The 23,783-nt window shown below is 37.1% G+C and overlaps 1 protein-coding gene and 1 long non-coding RNA gene across 6 annotated transcripts; one reads left to right on the top strand and one right to left on the bottom strand.

The window, feature by feature from the left end:
* The first annotated feature begins 5,483 nt into the window (after positions 1 to 5,483).
* LOC141909983 (uncharacterized) lies at positions 5,484 to 8,318 on the top strand. Its single transcript, XR_012619803.1, has 7 exons — positions 5,484 to 5,717; positions 5,799 to 6,007; positions 6,090 to 6,164; positions 6,351 to 6,829; positions 6,911 to 7,119; positions 7,201 to 7,249; positions 7,340 to 8,318. It is a non-coding gene; the product is annotated as an uncharacterized LOC141909983 (long non-coding RNA).
* Positions 8,319 to 14,703: 6,385 nt separating this feature from the next.
* On the bottom strand, positions 14,704 to 23,550 carry LOC141909635 (cubilin-like). 5 transcript variants are annotated; one of them, XM_074800163.1, is made up of 24 exons: positions 23,409 to 23,550; positions 22,491 to 22,642; positions 22,045 to 22,144; positions 21,797 to 21,928; positions 21,590 to 21,720; positions 20,719 to 20,815; positions 20,471 to 20,608; positions 20,267 to 20,394; positions 19,960 to 20,092; positions 19,697 to 19,831; positions 19,490 to 19,617; positions 19,170 to 19,260; positions 18,905 to 19,030; positions 18,700 to 18,827; positions 18,357 to 18,447; positions 18,083 to 18,217; positions 17,876 to 18,003; positions 17,390 to 17,477; positions 17,185 to 17,310; positions 16,955 to 17,086; positions 16,723 to 16,760; positions 15,899 to 16,633; positions 15,367 to 15,805; positions 14,704 to 15,073 (listed from the first exon to the last, which is right to left on the bottom strand). In XM_074800163.1, exons 1-24 carry the CDS (start codon positions 23,470 to 23,472, stop codon positions 15,051 to 15,053), a joined length of 3,618 nt encoding a protein of 1,205 aa, XP_074656264.1. In that variant the 5' UTR covers positions 23,473 to 23,550; the 3' UTR covers positions 14,704 to 15,050. The 5 variants fall into 5 exon arrangements, with proteins under 5 accessions (XP_074656264.1, XP_074656265.1, XP_074656266.1 ...); XM_074800164.1 differs by having other exon boundaries at positions 18,083 to 18,214; XM_074800165.1 differs by having other exon boundaries at positions 20,002 to 20,092.
* Between the last annotated feature and the right edge of the window lie 233 nt (positions 23,551 to 23,783).

Below are 23,783 nucleotides of genomic sequence, written 5' to 3'. Positions count from 1 at the left end.
TTAAATCATGAAAGAACATTTTTAGAGATACTAACAGTAACATTTCTTTTAAAGGGGATTTAGTCGAGTTATATAAAAGCATCCTATCACATCACTCTCTCAAAGTTGAAGACTACTTGTAAAATATGTTCAAAGCTAAGAATACATTCCTTCAATAAAACTGCTTCGCATCAATACTTATCATATAGCAAAAACTAGAAAACTAGAAAATACCAGAGTAGTGGGTTTGATTTGTTTAAATATTCAAATACTGCCCCTGATGAGCAGTTACTCTGTTGTTTATACTTGTGTGTTGACAACTGACTGACAATTGTGTGTTGAAAACTGGGTTACTCCTGAGTGTTGAAAACTGGGTTACTCCTGCGTGTTAAAAACTGGGTTACTCCTGCGTGTTGAAAACTGACTGACACTTGTGTTTTGAAAACTGGGTTACTCCTGAGTGTTGAAAACTGGGTTACTCCTGCGTGTTGAAAACTGGGTTACTCCTGCGTGTTGAAAACTGGGTCACTCCTGCGTGTTGACAACTGGGTTACTCCTGGGTGTTGAAAACTGGGTCACTCCTGCGTGTTGACAACTGGGTTACTCCTGGGTGTTGACAACTGGGTCACTCCTGCGTGTTGAAAACTGGGTTACTCCTGGGTGTTGAAAACTGACTGACACTTGCGTGTTGACAACTGGGTTACTCCTGTATGTTGACAACTGGGTTACTCCTGGGTGTTGAAAACTGGGTTACTCCTGCGTGTTGACAACTGGGTTACTCCTGGGTGTTGAAAACTGGGTCACTCCTGCGTGTTGACAACTGGGTCACTCCTGGGTGTTGAAAACTGGGTTACTCCTGCTTGTTGAAAACTGGGTCACTCCTGCCTGTTGACAACTGGGTGACTCCTGGGTGTTGACTTCTAACTGACACTTGAGTGTTGAAAACTGGGTTACTCCTGGGTGTTGAAAACTGACTGACACTTGTGTGTTGAAAACTGGGTTACTCCTGCGTGTTGAAAACTGGGTTACTCCTGGGTGTTGAAAACTGGGTTACTCCTGGGTGTTGAAAACTTACTGACACTTGTGTGTTGAAAACTGGGTTACTCCTGCCTGTTGAAAACTGGGTTACTCCTGCGTGTTGAAAACTGGGTTACTCCTGCCTGTTGAAAACTGGGTTACTCCTGCGTGTTGACGTCTAACTGACACTTGTGTGTTGAAAACTGGGTTACTCCTGGGTGTTGAAAACTGACTGACACTTGAGTGTTGAAAACTGGGTTACTCCGGCGTGTTGACAACAGACGGACACTTGTGTGTTGAAAACTGGGTTACTCCTGCCTGTTGAAAACTGGGTTACTCCTGGGTGTTGAAAACTGGGTTACTCCTGGGTGTTGAAAACTGACTGACACTTGCGTGTTGACAACTGGGTTACTCCTGCGTGTTGAAAACTGGGTTACTCCTGCGTGTTGAAAACTGGGTTACTCCTGCCTGTTGAAAAATGGGTTACTCCTGCGTGTTGACGTCTAACTGACACTTGTGTGTTGAAAACTGGGTTACTCCTGGGTGTTGAAAACTGACTGACACTTGAGTGTTGAAAACTGGGTTACTCCGGCGTGTTGACAACAGACTGACACTTGTGTGTTGAAAACTGGGTTACTCCTGCCTGTTGAAAACTGGGTTACTCCTGGGTGTTGAAAACTGGGTTACTCCTGGGTGTTGAAAACTGACTGACACTTGCGTGTTGACAACTGGGTTACTCCTGCGTGTTGAAAACTAGGTTACTCCTGAGTGTTGAAAACTAGGTTACTCCTGCGTGTTGAAAACTGGGTAACTCCTGAGTGTTGAAAACTAGGTTACTCACTTGGCCGAATATGTGTCCAAGTTCATGCAGATTTACCATCTTCTTGCAATTCCCCAGCATCAGGTAATCCTACCTTTTAAATGGCTCGTTAGAGAGTCCCTTGCCAAACCTTTTGTTCAGGATGGTCGTTAGTTCGAGGATAGTTTGATTGCCTTCAAAGTTTATCAAAACCAGGCAATTTTATCGGATTCAACCAGTGTTTTTTCGAAGACCAAAACCATCGCTGGCCTCCGTATCCATAACAGTTGCTAATTGAGTCTTAGTGTTTCCCCCTTTGCTTACCATCTTGAAATGACGAGTATAAATATTACATAAACTGATTTATTCTAAGTGATGACACTTGTTTCATTGCTGCTGGTTACTGCTCTATGTTTATTGATTGACTCCGGTGATGTTGAGTCTTTGAGTCTTTGAGTGCTTTCCTTTTCATGCCTTCTTGAAATGACGAGTATAAATATTACATAAACTGATTTATTATTAGTGAAGACACTTGTTTCATTGCTGCTGGTTACTGCTCTATGTTTATTGATTGACTACGCGGATATTGAGTCTTTGAGTCCTTTTCTTTTCATGCCTTCTTGAAATGACGAGTATAAATATTACATAAACTGATTTATTGTAAGTGATGACACTTGTTTCATTGCTGCTGGTTACTGCTCTATGTTTATCGATTGACTCCGGTGATATTGAGTCTTTGAGTGCTTTCCTTTTCATGCCTTCTTGAAATGACGAGTATAAATATTACATATACTGATTTATTGTAAGTGATGACACTTGTTTCATTGCTGCTGGTTACTGCTCTATGTTTATTGATTGACTACAAGGTGATATTGAGTCTTTGAGTGCTTTCCTTTTCATGCCTTCTTGAAATGACGAGTATAAATATTACATAAACTGATTTATTATTAGTGAAGACACTTGTTTCATTGCTGCTGGTTACTGCTCTATGTTTATCGATTGACTCCGGTGATATTGAGTCTTTGAGTGCTTTCCTTTTCATGCCTTCTTGAAATGACGAGTATAAATATTACATAAACTGATTTATTATTAGTGAAGACACTTGTTTCATTGCTGCTGGTTACTGCTCTATGTTTATTGATTGACTACAAGGTGATATTGAGTCTTTGAGTGCTTTCCTTTTCATGCCTTCTTGAAATGACGAGTATAAATATTACATAAACTGATTTATTATTAGTGAAGACACTTGTTTCATTGCTGCTGGTTACTGCTCTATGTTTATTGATTGACTACGGGGATATTGAGTCTTTGAGTGCTTTCCTTTTCATGCCTTCTTGAAATGACGAGTATAAATATTACATAAACTGATTTATTATTAGTGAAGACACTTGTTTCATTGCTGCTGGTTACTGCTCTATGTTTATTGATTGACTACGGTGATATTGAGTCTTTGAGTCCTTTTCTTTTCATGCCTTCTTGAAATGACGAGTATAAATATTACATAAACTGATTTATTGTAAGTGATGACACTTGTTTCATTGCTGCTGGTTACTGCTCTATGTTTATCGATTGACTCCGGTGATATTGAGTCTTTGAGTGCTTTCCTTTTCATGCCTTCTTGAAATGACGAGTATAAATATTACATAAACTGATTTATTATTAGTGAAGACACTTGTTTCATTGCTGCTGGTTACTGCTCTATGTTTATCGATTGACTCCGGTGATATTGAATCTTTGAGTGCTTTCCTTTTCATGCCTTCTTGAAATGACGAGTATAAATATTACATAAACTGATTTATTATTAGTGAAGACACTTGTTTCATTGCTGCTGGTTACTGCTCTATGTTTATTGATTGACTCCGGTGATATTGAGTCTTTTGAGTCCTTTTCTTTTCATGCCTTCTTGAAATGTCGAGTATAAATATTACATAAACTGATTTATTGTAAGTGATGACACTTGTTTCATTGCTGCTGGTTACTGCTCGATGTTTATTGATTGACTCCGGTGATATTGAGTCTTTGAGTGCTTTCCTTTTCATGCCTTCTTGGAATGACGAGTATGAATATTGCATAAACTGATTTATTCTAAGTAAGACACTTGTTTCATTGCTGCTGGTTACTGCTCTATGTTTATCGATTGACTCCGGTGATATTGAGTCTTTGAGTGCTTTCCTTTTCATGCCTTCTTGAAATGACGAGTATGAATATTGCATAAACTGATTTATTCTAAGTGATGACACTTGTTTCATTGCTGCTGGTTACTGCTCTATGTTTATCGATTGACTACGGTGATATTGAGTCTTTGAGTGCTTTCCTTTTCATGCCTTCTTGAAATGACGAGTATGAATATTACATATACTGATTTATTCTAAGTGATGACACTTGTTTCATTGCTGCTGGTTACTGCTCTATGTTTATTGATTGACTACGGTGATATTGAGTCTTTTGAGTCCTTTTCTTTTCATGCCTTCTTGAAATGTTGAGTATAAATATTACATAAACTGATTTATTGTAAGTGATGACACTTGTTTCATTGCTGCTGGTTACTGCTCTATGTTTACTGATTGACTCCAGTGATATTGAGTCTTTGAGTGCTTTCCTTTTCATGCCTTCTTGAAATGACGAGTATGAATATTGCATCAACTGATTTATTCTAAGTAAGACACTTGTTTCATTGCTGCTGGTTACTGCTCTATGTTTATCGATTGACTCCGGTGATATTGAGTCTTTGAGTGCTTTCCTTTTCATGCCTTCTTGAAATGACGAGTATAAATATTACATAAACTGATCTATTGTAAGTGATGACACTTGTTTCATTGCTGCTGGTTACTGCTCTATGTTTATTGATTGACCTCAAGGTGATATTGAGTCTGAGTGCTTTCCTTTTCATGCCTTCTTGAAATGTCGAGTATGAATATTGCATAAACTGATTTCTTAAGTGAAGACACTTGTTTCATTGCTGCTGGTTACTGCTCTATGTTTATTGATTGACTACGGTGATATTGAGTCTTTGCGTGCTTTCCTTTTCATGCCTTCTTGAAATGTCGAGTATGAATATTACATAAACTGATTTATTGTAAGTGATGACACTTGTTTCATTGCTGCTGGTTACTGCTCTATGTTTATTGATTGACTACGTGGATATTGAGTCTTTGAGTGCTTTCCTTTTCATGCCTTCTTGAAATGTCCAGTATAAATATTACATAAACTGATTTTTTAAGTGAAGACACTTGTTTCATTGCTGCTGGTTACTGCTCTATGTTTATTGATTGACTCCGGTGATATTGAGTCTTTGAATTTCCTTTCCTTTTTGTGCCTTCTTAAAATGTCAAGCATTTTCATTGAGGAAAATCTCTGATGCTGATTTCTGTGGTGTTTTTGTGCATATTACTTCACTGCTTGTGGAGTAAAATAGGTTCTATCAGGTCTGACCATGCTGAACCTGAGGTTACAAAGCTTAAAACTATCGAAGTTGATTCTTTCCAGGTTGTATCGCTGTAAAAGAGATGATCGCGATCATCGTGAACGCCGGCGAAAACAATTGACATCTCACTTTACACCTGATGTCTCTCACTAAAGCACTTGCACTTAGCATGCGTCCATACACTAAAGCACTTGCATGAAATGGCACTAAAAACATGAAGACACCCGCGGGTTCATTGAGGTAAAATGTCAGCTGTTTGTGACATTCGTGTTATTATTGTTTGTCATGGAAAAAAACAATTAATTGCAAATGAAAATATAAACAATGTAAACAAGAGCTCAGAGAAAACAATGACATGTAAAGATATCATTGTTGAATACAAGAAAGTCCAGAGAAAAGGAAGTTGGCAGTTTACAGAGATGCTTCCAATTCAAGAGTTTACTATAAGTTCCACCACAACAAGGATCAGTCATACATCTGAATTTGACTATAAATCAGGTATAATTTAAACACAATTTCTGATGAGGAAGGGTCTAAAAATGAAGAAGGTAATCTATATTTCATGTATTGTTGTTGTAGGAAGGCGAAGGGATTTCTGTCATTAGACATGCCTTACCGCAGAAAGTGGAAACGCCTTAACGGAGATATCAATTTAAAGATATCATTGTCGAAACTCCAGAGTAAAGGAAGTTGGCAGTTTACAGAGATGCTTTCAATCCAAGAGCACAGTTTACTATACGTCCTGCCAACAAGGATCAGTCATACATCTGAATTTGACTATAAATCAGGTATAATTGAAACACAATTTCTAAGTAGGAAGGATCTCAAAAATGAAGACGGTAATTTATATTTCATGTTTTATCATTGTAGAAAGGTTTCTGTCGTTACCAGAACAAAGTTACAGAGGACAAAACAAGTCATTCGTCTGAAATGACTCTAAATCAGGTAAATATTAGAATTGTATTCATAATGTTTTCAAGCTTAAAAAATGATGATTTATTCATATTTAACATGAACATTAGTCTGAACTGACTTTGAATCAGGTATAAATTGTAATCGTTAAATAACATGTTAACGATTTATTGACTGTTGAAACTATCCTTAATATTTGATGTTTAATTTGTCTTCTAGGTGAAAATGTTTGAAGTCATGTTGAAATAGTAAGATTCAGATGGCTACATTAGGAGGCTGGAACTTGGAGAATCTATTCGCGTGTTCAGACTACTGAAGAATACATCCGCGTGTTCAGACTTCAGGAGAATACATTCTCGTGTTCGGACTTCAGGAGAATACATTCTCGTGTTCAGACTTCAGGAGAATTCATTCTCGTGTTCAGACTTCTGGGGAATACATTCGCGTGTTTAGACTGAAGATTTGTGAAGTCATGTTGAAATTGTATGATTCAGATGGCTACATTTGGAGGCTGGAACTTGGAGAATCCAGTCGTGTGTTCGGCCTACTGAAGAATACATCCGCGTGTTCTGTCTTCTGGATAATATGTTTGCGTGTTCAGAGTTCTTTGTATATTATATGCAATTCAAGGGCACAGTTTACTATAAGTTCCACCACAACAAGCATCAGTCATACATCTGAATTTGACTATAAATCAGGTATAATTTAAACACAATTTCTAAGTAGGAAGGGTCTAAAAATGAAGAAGGTAATCTATATTTCATGTATTGTTGTTGTAGGAAGGCGAAATGATTTCTGTCATTAGACATGCCTTACCGCAGAAAGTGGAAACGCCTTAACGGAGATATCAATTTAAAGATATCATTGTCGAAAGTCCAGAGAAAAGGAAGTTCACAGTTTACAGAGATGCTTCCAATTCAAGAGCACAGTTTACTATAAGTCCTGCCAACAAGGATCAGTCATACATCTGAATTTGACTATAAATCAGGTATAATTGAAATGAATTTCTAAGTAGGAAGGGTCTCAAAAATGAAGATGGTCATTCATATTTCATGTTTTGTTGTTGTAGAAAGGTTTTCTGTTGTTACCAGAAAATAAAGTCCCGGAATATGAATCAGGTATAAATTGTAATCGATAAATGACATGTTAATGATTTTTCTGCTGTTGAAAATATCCTTAATTTATTTGATGTTTAATTTGTCTTCTAGGTGAAAATGTTTGAAGTCATGTTGAAATAGTAAGATTCAGATGGCTACATTAGGAGGCTGGAACTTGGAGAATCTATTCAAGTGTTCAGACTACTGAAGAATACATCCGCGTGTTCCGTCTCCAGTAGAATACATCCGCGTGTTCAGACTACTGGAGAATTCATTCGCGTGTTCTGTCTTCAGGAGAATACATTTGTGTGTTCGGACTTCTGGAGAATACATTCGCGTGTTCGGACTTCTGGGGAATACATTCGCGTGTTCGGACTACTGGAGAATTCATTCCCGCGTGTCCGCACTTCTAGAGAATTCTTTCTCACATACGGACATCTTGTTTTGGGTGTGTCCTATGTCTGTGTTTGTTTATTACGACTTTGCGTTTTATCGTTTGTAAATAATTTTGTAAATAAATTCCTGCATGTTTGCACTACTTGAGAATTCATTACCGCATATTTGGAATTTTTGGACATCTTGTTTTGGTTGTGTCCTGTTCTTGACTTATGTCTGTGTTTGTTTATTTCGACTTTGCGTTTTATCTTTTGTAAATAAATGTTGAGATGTTGTATTTCACTGTTGAGGATGTAAACTCAGATTTTGACTTCATGCATCGAGGATATTCATAGACTGAGTACTGTTCACTGCTGCAGAGACTCACTCTATCTGTAATCAGTGTCACGACTTCTGGGGAATTCTTTTTTCTGTGACTTGAACAACTTGTATCCGATAATGTTCAATTATATTCTTATTTTTGTTCTAATGAAAATAAAACTGTTTAAATATCTTAGATTGATTTATAAGTGTTGATGATGTTGTTTTGTGATGGAACTGATAATGTGCAGCACTCGGTTCCATGTGTATTGTAACATGTTGTTAAGACTTTGCGTCTTCCCCTTGATTCATTCAATGTTTTGTGTTGCTTTACTCATAGATTTACTTAAGATTCTGTTTGCTCTTGACTTGTTTTGTTTTTTTTTGTTATTGATCAATAAATATATTCCATTTTGGTTGATAATTGGTTATCTTATATATATATAATCTTTAATCTTATCTTGGAGTTGAGAAGACTGAAAATCCTGCATTGTCTAGTCTGACTTAACATACCAACCCCCCAGAATTGACACTGGTTAAAGTAACTGCGTGACTGATATGGCATCTTTTCAGTCTACATCTTGCAATAGACGATGTACAGGGGGTGTCTCAAATTCGAACCCAGTTATTACTGATACCAATTCAGAGTGGGTCCTGATGCTGAATAGAGGATGTACAGGGGGTGTACACAGTTACTGACACTGAATCCAGTAATTACTGATACTGATTCAGAGTGGTCCTGATGCTGAATAGAGGATGTACAGGGGGTGTACACAGTTACTGACACTGAATCCAGTAATTACTGATACTGATTCAGAGTGGTCCTGATGCTGAATGGAGAGTGTACAGGGGGTGTACACAGTTACTGACACTGAATCCAGTAATTACTGACACTGATTCAGAGTGGTCCTGATGCTGAATGGAGGGTGTACAAGGGGTGTACACAGTTACTGACACTGAATCCAGTTATTACTGACACTGATTCAGAGTGGGTCCTGATGCTGAATAGAGGATGTACAGGGGTGTCCCGGTTTCGAATCTAGTAATTACTGACACCGATCCAGAGTGGGATCACTATGAGGATAGAGGATCCAGTTAATGCGAATCCGTGTACAATCCGGCCGTACGGTGCTGCCACTATGCTCATCGTTAGCGGGATTTTCATACACTAATGTTTGTCAACCCTGGCAATCGAAGTGCTGTCCAGTTATACTCCGTGATCCTAGCATGCCAGAGTAGACTTACGTTAGTTTATGAAAATCTCGCTTACAATAACCATAGCGGCAGCACCATACGAACCCAGTAATTACTGACAATGATGCTGAATAGACGATGTACACGGTTATTACTGACACTGAACCCAGTAATTACTGACAATGATGCTGAATAGACGATGTACACGGTTATTACTGACACTGAACCCAGTAATTACTGACAATGATGCTGAATAGACGATGTACACGGTTATTACTGACACTGAACCCAGTTATTACTGACAATGATGCTGAATAGACGATGTACAGGGGCTAGTATCAGAAAAAAATAAAACCGAAAGTGATTTTGAGTTTTGAGGTCTTTTCCAAATTGCCTTCTTTGTATTTCCACTATGCAATTAACCTTGTTTGTATTTGTAAATACGTTATGAATGTTTTGTGTTGCTTTACTCATAGATTTACTTAAGATTCTGTTTGCTCTTGACTTGTTTTGTTTTTTTGTTATTGATCAATAAATATATTCCATTTTGGTTGATAATTGGTTATCTTATATATATATAATCTATAATCTTATCTTGGAGTTGAGAAGACTGAAAATCCTGCATTGTCTAGTCTGACTTAACATGCCAACCCCCCAGAATTGACACTGGTTAAAGTAACTGCGTGACTGATATGGCATCTGTTCAGTCTACATCTTGCAATAGACGATGTACAGGGGGTGTCTCAAGTTCGAACCCAGTTATTACTGATACCGATTCAGAGTGGGTCCTGATACTGAATAGAGGATGTACAGGGGTGTCCCGGGTTGGAACCCAGTTATTACTGTTCAGTGGTCCTGATGCTTGATTGCACGATCGTCTATCAAATAAGAGTACTCGATTTTTGAATGTTGCAGGAATGAGGACTCTACGTTCGACTCTGGGAATCGATGATTCCACTCGTGGCAAGCGAGGATCCACCAGGTTCGCTAGTGTGCATTCAGATAACAACCCGAATTTCTTCTCAGAATCAATTCTTTGAATTGTTATTCGTAAAATTCACCCTATATATGAACCTAAAGATCATCTGAGTTAATGTTTTTAATGAAAAGTTCGCATTGGAGTTACGAACAGGATTGAGATCATTGTGAGTAGTAAAAAAAACCGCGCATTCTGAAAGAAAAAAACCAGAAATGATTTCCTTCATTTTTAATGATTCATTTTCAACATCTCCACTACAATCGCATTCATCTTCAGGAATCACAAAATCCAAAACTAAAGGAATCTTTTCTTTTTTCTGTCTGAATTTGGTATTTTCTACGGCTAAACGCGGACTCAAATAGTGAACGAACGTTTTTTCTAGTTGGCTAGGTTGATAGTGAAGAGAGTTGGCTCTCTTCACCTCACTGTCTTTCTTCCCCTCTTCTCCTCATCTCTCTCCTTCCCTCACGCTCTTCCTCTCTCCCCATGACTCCTCTCTCTCTAGGACGAGGGTTTTGTTTTTGTGTAGTCGAGTGCTTGTAGGTCTACTTTTAAAATATATATATCTATCTATACTAAATAATTCAAATATATGTATTTGATTTCAATGTAACACGAAACGTATAGCGGCAAAATTCATTATTTATTCATGTGAATGTCTAGACTCCATCCGTGTGCTAATAATTCATCGTGTATTGTTGAACACAGTGAAACCTCATTACAACGGAACTTCACTGAGCCAGAGAAAGTATGTTTGTTATAACCGATAGTTCGTTATATTCAGTATGAAATTATAGTGAAATTCTGTTACTTGGGACGAAATTCTGTATTTGTAATATCCGATGAATCGTTGTATTCGAGTTCGTTATAACGAGGTTTCACTATTTGCATATGTGACATGGTAGTTAAGATTCAAATCATTTTGGGTTATCTTAGATATTATTTGCCGTGTGATGGTTTGAAATGGTTGTATCGTTCGACAACCTAGATGAGTTAACTAACTTTCTTGGTGAAGCAGATAAAATCGGCATCATTTTCTTTTTTGATCTGAGATTCCAGCTCGGTATCGCCTGCTGCCGATCACCCGATCATTAATCTCTTGCCGCGTGTCGTCGTACGATCGAAACTGACACGATTCGAAATTCTCGAGAAATTTGATTTATGCCCGTTCGTATTTTAATAATTGATTCTAATAAATGACCGTTTTAAAGACTTTCTCTCAGCGCAGTCGTTACATAATATAAATGACCCTATATATCCAGCTTCCTGAATGCGAGGTTTTAATGGAACTACGAACGAACGAACGCTGTGAAACGCAATATTCTCTTTTTACAGAATGGATTACTTATCATTTTCCAGTAGTCCAAGAACGGACGAGTAAGCATGCATATCCATCAGGTTCGAACCCCTGCCGGGGGAGGATGCCATAGTTTGTAAGGCCAAGCAGCGCAACCCGTTTGAAACTTAACCGTCAAGTGCTGCCTCTATACATCGTAGACGGCGAATACGTGAACTAATTCATTACTCGCATGCCGCAGTAGGAACATTGTGCCATCGAGTTAGTTCCTAAAATTACCGCTAATGTTATATATAGGGGCAGCACCGAACGGGAGCCCCAGTGGAAACTGGGCCCTTGGTTTATCTGTTCAGGTTCGAACCCGCTTATCGTCTATTCAATAGAAGATTCGAGATAATGCCGCATCCGAAATTCTGACCGACTCGTCACAAAGAATGGAAGAAATAGAAAATAAGCACACAAAATAATATCAATTTTCAATTTGTACCTTTATATTTTCTATTTTGCCTAAAAATCTTATCGCATCAAGTACAACAACTGTTTACTGTACAATATATTAATAATTATACGAATAATGATCATGTTTTATTTCAAGTTGCCCGTTGAGGGTAGGAGGGAGGGTGGGATGAATAGAAAATTACAACCTCGGGACTCGTTTATCATTCATCTACAGTTTTAATTCTCGCGTTGTTTCCGTGAATAAGTTACGACACTGAAATTTATAATAAATTCCGATTTTCGATTCTAAATTTCTCGCGTGAAAAAAAAGCTTGAAAACGATGCTGATGCTGAATAGAACATGTACAGGGGTTCGAACCCGGTCTATTGACACTGTTTCCGAGCGGTTATGATGCTGATTAAAGGATGTACACGGGTGTCTTGACCGTACGGTACTGCCGCTTTGCTCATCGTTAGCGGGTTTTTCGTACACTAACTAAAGTCAACTCTGGCAATCGACGTGCTCTCCAGTAATACTCCGTAACCATTGCTTGCCAGAGTTGACTAACGTTAGTGTATGAAAATCCCGCTAACAATGAGCATAGCGGCAGAACCGTACGGGGAAATGTTGATATCTTAATAAAGTTATTACTGACACTGATTCAGAGTGGTCCTGATGCTGAATAGAGGATGTACAGGGGTGTCCCGGGTACGAACCCAGTAATTGAATTAGAATAGACCTGATTTGTCCATAAAAACCTAGGAATTTCGAATATATTTTTAAGATACCAAATTCCTCGTCTAAACTAAACTCGCCCCTAGTTGTTTATGAAGACGACTGACACCTCTTCTTTCTTTCTTTCTTTCTTTCTTTCTTTCTTTCTTTCTTTCTTTGTTTCTTTCTTTCTTTCTTTCTTTCTTGCTTCTTTCTTTCTTTCTGTTTTGAAACTCATCTATATAAAACTGTTTCAAATAACAGATAACTCTTTCGTCTTCGGTATTCGGTATTTCTAATTCATATCATTTTAAAGTGTAAATCATCATTTGGATAAAGTCGTCACATGACTGAAGTCATTTCTATTTTTGAGTCCCAATTTATATTTCTAATACTAAATGTAAATCGTCATTTGTAAAAACAGATTCCTACGACTTTCACTCAAAGAACCGTTTTACTCTTTACATTTGAATAAGTCGATTTTGCTGCAGTCGCCAAGAACCGTCAAAGATCTCACGTGTTTTACTGTAATGAGTCCATTTTTCAGTTTTATAAATTTCAAACATTCACGAATAATCGATAAACTAATGAGCTACGTCATGTACCGGAAGTTGTTATTGTTGACGTCGTCTGCGGCGTACTTGCTCGTCTGTTGGGCGACCGTTGTTGCCGGTGACTACGAGAATCCGATTGCCGACGAAGATGTAAGTGAAAAGAACCATTGTTGAATTTGTTAATTCGAACTCTGCCATGGTAACCGAAAATCCATAAACCACAGGGGCTCGTGTCTGGGTACAGCCTGGATTTAACAGATTACCATGCTTGCAGTAACAGCACCTCTGATACGAGCCCTTGTGATATCAAACAACATTTTCTAATGATTAGAATTGGTTAATTAGTAGGTTCCGAATTTTCTAATTAGCAAAAACGGTGAACTCGACGTTTTCGGATCATATCGCCCTCTGCAGGTAGCAAATCAAAGGAATAGAACTATAACCACACTCAAACGTGGTGAACGGATAATAAGATAAAATCCCACTATTTACAGATTAAAAGAATTTAATTTCAGGACCTGACGATGATCTCTAGGGTGAGATCGAAACGTCGTATCTTTTATATATTTTTGATTGAATAAATAAATTCTGGTTTTTAAATTCTTTTAATCTGTAAATAGTGGGATTTTATCTTAAATCAAAGGAATATTTTAACTACGTACAAGACGCTACTCAGTCAGATTACAAGTGCTACATTTCAAGAAAAGACAAGTGTGTAATAACTAATTAATTATTTGAATACGAACTAATTATTTGTAAATATTTCATTTTCCTCTTTTGTTGCAATAACAACCACGACAGCTGTCTGAACTATCGATCCGATAGATGGCGAACTAGTCGATGAGTGATCTGTGTATCCGTTCTTGTTTCAGTCTCAGTTGAGTGAATGTGATTTGAAGAACTACGTGTGCCGTACATTGATGAGAATCATTGAAACAGATTCAGAAACGAGCGAAGATCAAGAGAATTGTAAATGTGAAATGTGTTCCTCGATTTGGGATGAATCCGACGGCTATTCCTTAACGTGGACCTCCTACGAAAGACGTAAGTTGAAGTCTTAAGATTTCAGAGATAACTCACTTACCAGGGCTTGGGATGGGGATTGTCATTGATTGACTTGACCAGTATCCAGTAAGAAGGGATTAAGAAAAATCCTTAGCCAGTGCCCAGTACATCAAACACCAGAGGCCAGTTCCAAACGTACCCTTAAATCTTAAAACTGGTCTTAAGTTGTTAGATTGGCTATAGAACTAAGTTGGTCTTAGACTGGTCATATAAGTCTTAGACAAAAACCAAAAGTTAGTTCTATAGAAAATCAAACAACTTAAGATCAGTCTTAAAGATTTAAAACCACGGACTTAAGTCACGACTGTGAAACTGGCCCCAGTGACCCATTGCCCAAACATTGATTAAACAATGGATTCTGGAGTCCATGGTCAAAGTTTAGCGGTGGACAGTTCATTAAGTGACAATTGAAATTGAATTGTTACTATTATTGTCGACCCGTTAATTCTAAAACAATGTTTGAACAACTGGCTCCTAAACGACACAAATATATATCGAACAAAACGACTGTTATTGTTATATTCAAATTCTGAGGTCAAGTAAATATGATTCTTTTTCATTTTGTTAGTCTTTGCTTATACAATATAACAATATACAAATACTTGAAAATACTGTGAAAATAGATATATACACACTATATGGTGCTCTGGCAGTCGAGGAATTTCAAAATTCAAACTATATTTTCGTTTATATCAGAGTTCTTGAAATTCATTACATTTCATAAAGTTACATTTATACAACACAACAGCCACTGTAGATTCCTGACCTCTACTACAATGTAGTTATCTTCTGAAGAGTTTCTGATATCTGTGACAAAGTCGTCATCTTATAGAGAGTTTCTGTAACAGTGTAGTCATCTTCTTTAGCATTCCTGACATCTGAGCTTAGTCCATTGTTCCATTATCATCTATATATCATAAAGAAAAGATAAGAAATAAATTCGAGCGTTGAGTTCATAATATAAGCGCGTAAATCCAGGAAAGGTTGCTTATGACAACCTAGGTTAGTATCCGCCCCTGAAACCCAACCTTACTTTTCCCTATACTGAAAACTTTTGAAAGGTTGGGTCCGACCCACACCATCAACCTGTCTCTCTGAACCCATGGCTTACATACATGTAACCGGCAATGTTTATGGGGGACCTCACTTTCTCTTTTGGTACTACATTATTTTTGTGTCGTGCCCTACGCATCTACTAACCTAATTGTGGTCTTATGCCATCTGCAACAACGTAGGTATCTTCTGGAGGGTTCCTGACATCTGGAACAATGTAGGTATCTTCTGGAGTGTTTCTGATATCTGGGACAACATAGGTATCTTCTGGGGGGTTTCTGACACCTGCGACAACGACGTAATCATCTTCTGAAGAGTTTCTTGCATCTGGAACAATGTAGGTATCTTCAGGAGTGTTCCTGACACCTGCGACAACGAAGTAGTCATCTTCTGGAGGATTCCTGACACCTGCGACAACGACGTAGTCATCTTCTGTACAGTTTCTTGCATCTGGAACAATGTAGGTATCTTCAGGGGGATTCCTGACACCTGCGACAACGTAGGTATCTTCTGTAGAGTACCTAACATCTGGGCCAACGTAGTCATCTTCTGGAGAGATCCTGTCGTCAGCTGAAGTAGCTGTTGGCTGAAAATAAATCGGTAAACAATTAGGCCTAATAATATATTCGCAAATAAAAAAATTGAAAACAATAGAAATGTATTATTTATATTGACAAACCTTAAGTGCAACAATGTAGGTATCTTCTGGAGGGTTCCGGACACCTGCGACAATGTAGGTATCTTCTGGAGTGTTCCTGATATTTGGGACAACGACGTAGTCATCTTCTGAAGAGTTTCTTGCATCTGGAACAATGTAGGTATCTTCAGGAGTGTTCCTGACACCCGCGACAACGACATAATCATCTTCTGGAGGATTCCTGACACCTGTGACAATGTAGGTATCTTCTGGAGGGTTCATGACATCTGGGCCAACGTAGTCATCTTCTGGAGGGTTCCGGACACCTGCGACAATGTAGGTATCTTCTGGAGGGTTCATGACATCTGGGCCAACGTAGTCATCTTCTGGAGGGTTTCTGACATCTGCGACAAGGTTGTCATCTACGTCATCATCTGTAGAGTTCCATACATCTACGTCATCATCTGTAGAGTTCCATGCATCTACGTCATCATCTGTAGAGTTCCATGCATCTACGTCATCATCTGTAGCGTTCCTTACATCAACGTCATCATCTGTAGCGTTCCTTACATCTACGTCATCATCTGTAGCGTTCCTTACATCTACGTCATCATCTGTAGCGTTCCTGACATCTACGTCATTCTCTGTAGCGTTCCTGACACCTGCGACAACGACATCTACAATATCTACATCATCGTAGATTTCACCGTCATCTATGTCTTCGTAGATACCGTCCTGTGTTGTGTAGATCCTACCACCAACTCCAGAAGACGAAGGCTAAAAATAAATCGGTTAAACAATTTACAAAATATTCACAAATAAAATAAAATTTAAAAACCAATGTTAATGTATCTATATTAACGAACCTGATAGTACATTGCCCCTGGATCGGTCGTGTTGTTACCTATAAACAATAATAGAATGTTAGATGAAATATTACATGTATTTATTTTTATTCAAAGAACTTCCTGTTCCCGAAATCAAGTCAGATTATATTCTGGAGGACTCAGTTTCATTGTTATCATTTCTAATTTGACGTAAATACCCCAAACACGCTTCCACTCAACCCCGTTTAAAGTAAAATGATAAATAACAAACCTGTATTTCTGTTTCTCACGTTCCTCCGCTGTCTGATCAACACGGCGATAGCTATAGCAGCCACTATTACTATAATCAGAAAACCAATCCCGAAAACAACTGTCAAATAACTGATTCTATCTGTATCTTTGTCTGAAATACAGAATATGAAACTCATCTATATCAAACAGGTTCAAATTATAGACTTAAGTTTACATATTTAAATTTTACTATTTTCATCGTATAGCTACCTTTAATCCGCCATAGAAGTTTAAACCCAGCATCGCTTCCCGAGTTGTCTGATGTAAACTGTATTGTAATATTTCCAGTGTGGGATCGATTATCTGGAGCAGTCGACCCGCAATATTGATTACTCCCTGGTGAAGAAATGAATAATGATAAAACTTTACGAACCATAAAAATAATTCACGTTATGAAGAGTGTTAAGATTTTTACCGGTTTCACTTTTTATCGTCAACGCGTCCCAGCAACGACCTTTACTTGTCTGTATATGAAACTTCGAGTCAAACGATATTTCAACCATCTGCAAAAATAGATTTGAGATACTGAGAAATCAGATGGCACCAGTAAACTTCAACTGCGAAACTTGCAACAGGATAGCTGAACGACACAATTTTTAAAAATAAAATGGCTATTCGAATGCTATTTCAGTAATAACTTGATTCAACCAGAGAAAAGAAAGTGAATTGCGGATATACAGCACAACCACTTTACTTCCCAAATCAAATGTAATTTAAAAGTGAGCAATTGTATTGTCAGCAGAATGTAGGACCCGTTTCAGTAGATCAGTTTTAACTTTAACCCGGAGTTATCAGTTGAACTAAACCCCGGAATAAAGTTAAAACTGATTATAACCCCAATGAACCTCGTGCTCAAAATCTGACGAATTCATTTTTTCCTAACAATTATTTATATATTTACCCTGTTTTCAGGTGCTTGGATTAACCAGCTACAGTCGATATTGTCATTATAGCTGTTCGGGTAGTTAGGGCTGGTTATGACGCCTGATCTACCATTCTGTGTTATAGGTGTTTTACTACATGAATCAACTACAAATAAATATTGAATTGAATTGTTTTATATGTGATTTACTGATTCCATGATAAACTTCTCGTTATGCTCAGCTACCTTTCACAAATTTCCAACAGAGTTTAAACCCTTTGTAGCTACCAGACATGTCTGATGTAAACCGGATGACTACCTCACCGGAATATACACGTGTAGGTGGCGCTGTATTGCCGCAATATACATCACCATTTTCTGCTATAAAAATAAACACACAAATCAATGATATATTTTCTAGCTGGATTTGAAAATAAACATCAGGAGCAGACAAATAAATCTAATAAAACTTTATGAATCATAAAATCATTCACGTTTTGAAGAGTGTTTAGATTTTTACCGGTTCCACTTTTTATCGTCAACGCGTCATAGCAACTATCACCAGTTTTGGCCCCCATACTGAAGTTCGAGTCAAATGATATTTCAACAATCTGTAAAAATATAAGAATTAAGATTAATAATTGTTGATTATAATTCAAAGTGAACCGTCGTATTGTTTGCAGAATGTAGGACCCGTTTATATAGATTAGTTTTAACTTTAATCCAGAGTTATCAGTTCAAAACTAAACCTCGGGTTAAAGTTAATATATGAATAATGTTTAAGTTAAACTGAATTTAGTCCCATTGATTTCCTAGTAGTGCAGAAAATCCGACATCATTTTTCTCATAGACCAAATATTTACCGTGTTTTCAGGTGTTTGGATTAACCATCTACAGTCCAGTCCGCGGTAGTACTTGTTCGGGTAGTTAGGGCTGGATATGACGCCTGATCTACCATTCTGTATTATAGGTGTTTTACTACATGAATCAACTACAAATAAATATTGAATTGAATTGTTTTATATGTGATTTACTGATTCCATGATCAACTTCTCACTAATGACCTACCTTTCAAAAACCGCCAAAAAAGTCTAAACCCTTTGTAGCTATCATAGCTGCCTGATGTAAACCGGATGATTACACGACCGGTATAGTTACGTGTAGGTGGCGCTGTATTGCCACAATATACATTCACTGTAAGAATAAACACACAAATCAATGATATATTTTCTAGCTGGATTTGAAAATAAACATCAGGAGCAGACAAAGAAATCTGATAAAATTTTATGAATCATAAAATCATTCACGTTGTGAATAGTGTTTAGATTTTTACCGGTTCCACTTTTTATCGTCAACGCGTCATGGCAATTATCGCCAGTTTTGGCCCCCATACTGAAATTCGAGTCAAATGATATTTCAACAATCTGTAAAAATATAAGAATTAAGATTAATAATTGTTGATTATAATTCAAAGTGAACCGTCGTATTGTTTGCAGAGTGCAGGACCCGTTTGTATGGATCAGTTTTAACTTTAATCAGTTTAGTTATCAGTTCGAAACTAAACCTCGGGTTAAAGTTAAAACTGAAACCCCCGTTGAGCTCCTACAAGTTCAGTAAACCCGACATCATTTTTCTCATAGACCAAATATTTACCCTGTTTTCAGGTGTTTGGATTAACCATCTACAGTCCAGCCTGCGGTAGTAGTTGCCCGGATGGTTAGGGCTGGATATGACACCTGATGTACCATTCTGTATTATAGGTGTTTTACTACATGAATCAACTACAAATAAATATTGAATTGAATTGTTTTATATGTGATTTACTGATTCCATGATCAACTTCTCATTATGCTCAGCTACCTTTCAAATACCGCCAGAACAGTTTAAACCCTTTGTAGATACCAGAGTTGTCTGATGTAAACTTGATGGTTACACCACCGGAATAGTTACGTGTAGGTGGCGCTGTACTGCCGCAATATACATCACCATTTTCTACTGTAAAAATAAAACAAAACAATGATATATTTTTGGCTGGATTTGAAAACACAAATCTATCAGAAGCAGCCACCCGCAATATTCAATACTCCCCGATGTAGAAATAAATCTGATGAAACTTTACGAACCATAAAAATCATTCACGTTATGAAGAGTGTTTAGATTTTTACCGGTTTCACTTTTTATCGTCAACGCGTCATGGCAACCACCGCTAGTTCTGGGTTGTATATGAAAATTCGAGTTAAATGATATTTCAACCATCTGCAAAAAATATATGAATTCAGAGTTAGATATTAATCAAAAGTGAACAATTTAACTTTAACCCAGAGTAATCAGTTGAACTAAACCCCGGAATAAAGTTAAAACTGATTCTAATCCCATTGAACCCCACATTTTTTGCTAAGACCAACATTTCACAATTCGTTATATATTTACCCTGTTTTCAGGAGTATCAATCAACCATCTGCAGTCCAGGTTGTTGTAGTATTTGCCCGGGTAGTTAGGGCTGGTTATGACGCCTGATGTACCATTCTGTATTATAGGTGTTTTACTACATGAATCAACTACAAATAAATATTGAATTGAATTGTTTTATATGTAATTTACTGATTCTATGATAAACTTCTCATTATGACCTACCTTTCAATAACTGCCAATAAAGTCTAAACCCTTTGTAGATACCAGAGTTGTCTGACTTGATGGTTACAAACTTGATGGTTACACCACCGGAATAGTTACGTGTAGGTGGCGCTGTATTGCCGCAATCATGATTAACATCTGCCGTAAAAATACAAAAACAAATCAATGACATATTTTTAGCTGGATTTGAAATTTGGATTTGATATTTCTTCATTTATTCATTTTAAATTAAATTATTCGATTCTTACAGTTTGGGTCAGTATATATGGATACTTTGTCACGGCAATGACCACTTATCGTTTTGCGTTCCAATTCGAAAATAGGATCAAACGATATTCTTAACACCTAAAAATGGAATTAGTCACGTGGTTATCTAAGGGTTCCACGTAGAATTTTGGATCAAATCAGATTCAACTTTGAACTCTGCAACTCTGAAATAAAATTAATTTGATTGTTCACGATTAATAGAACACTAATATCAGGAACAGCCAAATAAATCTGATACAACTTAATGAATCATAAAAATCATTCACGTTGTGAAGAGTGTTTAGATTTAGATTACCGGTTGCACTTATTATCCACAAGGAGTCCAGACAATAATCGACATGTATGGGCTCTATATGAAAATTCGAGTCAAATGATATTTCAACAATCTGCAAAAATACATGAATTAAGAATTGAATATTATCCAAATGTCAACAATCGCATTGTCTACAGAGTGTGATACCCGTTATATGGATCAATTTTCATTTTTTTTCGGACTCGAATTAGTTGATAATTCGTTTTAAAATTTGGTTAATTCGAGATAGTTAATTCGATGATTAAATCGGTTTCACAAACGCGAATTAGCGAAAAATTAACTAGTTCGATTTATGCGATTTATGTTCGATTATTCGATTTTAAGTAAATTTCGAATTAGTTTCCCATGATGCATTAGTTCCATAACATAAACAAAGTATCATTCATAAAGTTCCTCTGTCGCTAAATCTCTTAAGATGTTTTGGTGGTACGGTGAAATTGAATTGTTCATTTCAAGGTTTAACTTAAAACTGATTTTAGCTCCAACTTGTGCAGTAAACCCGACAAAATTATTTTCATCATAGACCACCAAATATTTACCGTATTTTCAGGAGCTAGAATTAACCATCTACAGTCCAGTCCGTGGTAGTAGTTGTTCGGGTAGTTAGGGCTGGATATGACGCCTGATGTACCATTCTGTATTATAGGTGTTTTACTACATGTCGAATCAACTACAAATAAATATTGAATTGAATTGTTTTATATGTAATTTACTGAATCCATGATAAACTTCTCATTATGAGCTACCTTTGAAATACCGCCAAAACAGTTTAAAGCCTTTGTAGCTAAGAGACATGTCTGATCTAAACTGGATGTATACAAAACCGGAATAGTAACGTGTAGGTGGCGCTGTTTTGTCGCAATATACATCATTATATACTGTGAAAATAAACACACAAATCAATGATAGATTTTTAGCTGGATTTGAAAATCGCTGATATTTCTTCATTTATTCATTTAACATCGAGTTTTAAATTAAATTGTTCGATTCTTACAGGATATTTGGTAATTATATATGGATACATCGTCGTGGCAATAACCACTTGTCGTATTGCGGTCCAATTCGAAAATAGGATCAAACGATATTCTTGACAGCTAAAAATAGAATCAGTCACGTGGTTATCTAAGGGTTTCCCGTAGAATTTAGGATCAAATCAGATTCAACTTTGAACTATGCAACTCTGAAATAAAATTAATTTGATTGTTTTATTATTTCTTAAATATTTTCACTACATTCTAACTGGTAGTAATGATTAAGGGTTACCCCTATTGATAATGCATAACGTGATGTAATAGTTAATCAGTTCAGCAGCCGATTTGGTGCTGGATCCAAGTTCCGTTCTACACTTGTCCAAATATTACTGACAAAAACATTTTTGATTATATTTCTAGTTTTTCTAACCGCGAATATATTTCACAATTTCCTGTGTTTTATATTTACCATGTTTTGAGGTGTATCAATCCGCCATTCACAGCGCAGATTGTCGCCATAGTTACCCGGGTAGTTAGGACTGGTTATGACGCCAGAAGTTCCGCTCTGTTTTCTACCTGGCCACTCGCCGCTACAACCTGAGTCGGTGTCATCTGTCAATACTGTATAGAAAAATACCCGTATCTATGAACTTATAAAGCGGTAGTATAGACCCGAGGGCTAACTCAACTGATTATGAATTTAGTTAGCCTTCGGGTCGAAGTTAATACCAGTCTATAAAAAAGGATTGGTCATCAGTTACCACACCACATTGATCACCAGGACTAGTCACCAGTCACTGGACTTGTCACCAGGTCACCACAGCTGACTAGTCATCAGTCGGCACCACAGCTAAATGCTCAGACACTGACCGGAAAAACTACATCAAACTTTATGGTCTAGTGGTTAGCGTGATCGCCTGGCACAATGGAGGTCCCGGGTTCGAGGCTGAGGATAAACTCCTCCCGCTAGGTGCTGATGATAAGTTCCCGCGATAGAAATATCATTTGATTTTGATTAATTAAATATGTAATTAATCTTTTAAATTCTATATATTGTGGTTTTAAAACCTACTGTCTAGTTTGACCGGTGCTATACTACCAATAGGTAGTTGCTGTTTTGAGAAAATTTATTCCTTTTTTTTAAATAAACAACTGTCCTTGAAACGAGTCCCGGAACAACGCGTCATACTGGCCGTTTAGTGAGGTAATAAAGTGACCTTTTGAGACCATTAGTTTAGAGAGTTCCCCAGATCGGCACCTGCACAGCAGCACTGATCAAACAGTTCTAACCTATGTGACGGCACTGATCTCAATAATTTAACTCTAAAATTCTTAATCAACAAATTTAATCAGTATTAAGTGATATTAATATTATTTGTTCGCTTACCTTGAGAATTCTCGACGAATAAAATTACAGCGACCACAAACAAACTCTTCATCATCAACTCCATATTCAAACAGATACTCGCGATAAATACTAAACAACTGAACTGTGAACTACTACCAAAAAACTGCGCCTTTTCACACAGACCGATATGAACAGCTTTATGAATCAAAAAACTGAGCTGGTCTTTAAATAGTAATTTCATTTCCTTGTTTCAATCTAGAAACGATAAGAATCGCTGTTGTCACTCCGCCAGCATCATCATCATTTATCATCATTCTTTGTTCATGTAAATATCACTATTTAGAGAATTATTGAGGATTAAATTGTCTCTCCATCATCACACTCAGTGTAACACAAATAGATAAAGCCAAAAAA

Source organism: Tubulanus polymorphus, chromosome 8, assembly GCF_964204645.1.
Source record: "Tubulanus polymorphus chromosome 8, tnTubPoly1.2, whole genome shotgun sequence".
NCBI classification, from domain to species: Eukaryota; Metazoa; Nemertea; class Palaeonemertea; order Tubulaniformes; family Tubulanidae; genus Tubulanus; species Tubulanus polymorphus.
Note: the sequence above shows the minus strand (reverse complement) of the source record. Positions and strands in the feature narration are given on the sequence as shown.

What these genes read in the sequence shown, in the direction of transcription:
- LOC141909635 (XM_074800163.1), bottom strand. Translation starts at nt 23,472, where the DNA reads ATGGAGTTGATGATGAAGAGTTTGTTTGTGGTCGCTGTAATTTTATTC. An exon ending in CATATATACTGACCCAAACT is followed by an intron (nt 20,609 to 20,718) that starts GTAAGAATCGAA and finishes TTTTTACGGCAG; the next exon opens with ATGTTAATCATGATTGCGGC. An exon ending in TTGATACTCCTGAAAACAGG is followed by an intron (nt 20,093 to 20,266) that starts GTAAATATATAA and finishes TATTTTTTGCAG; the next exon opens with ATGGTTGAAATATCATTTAA.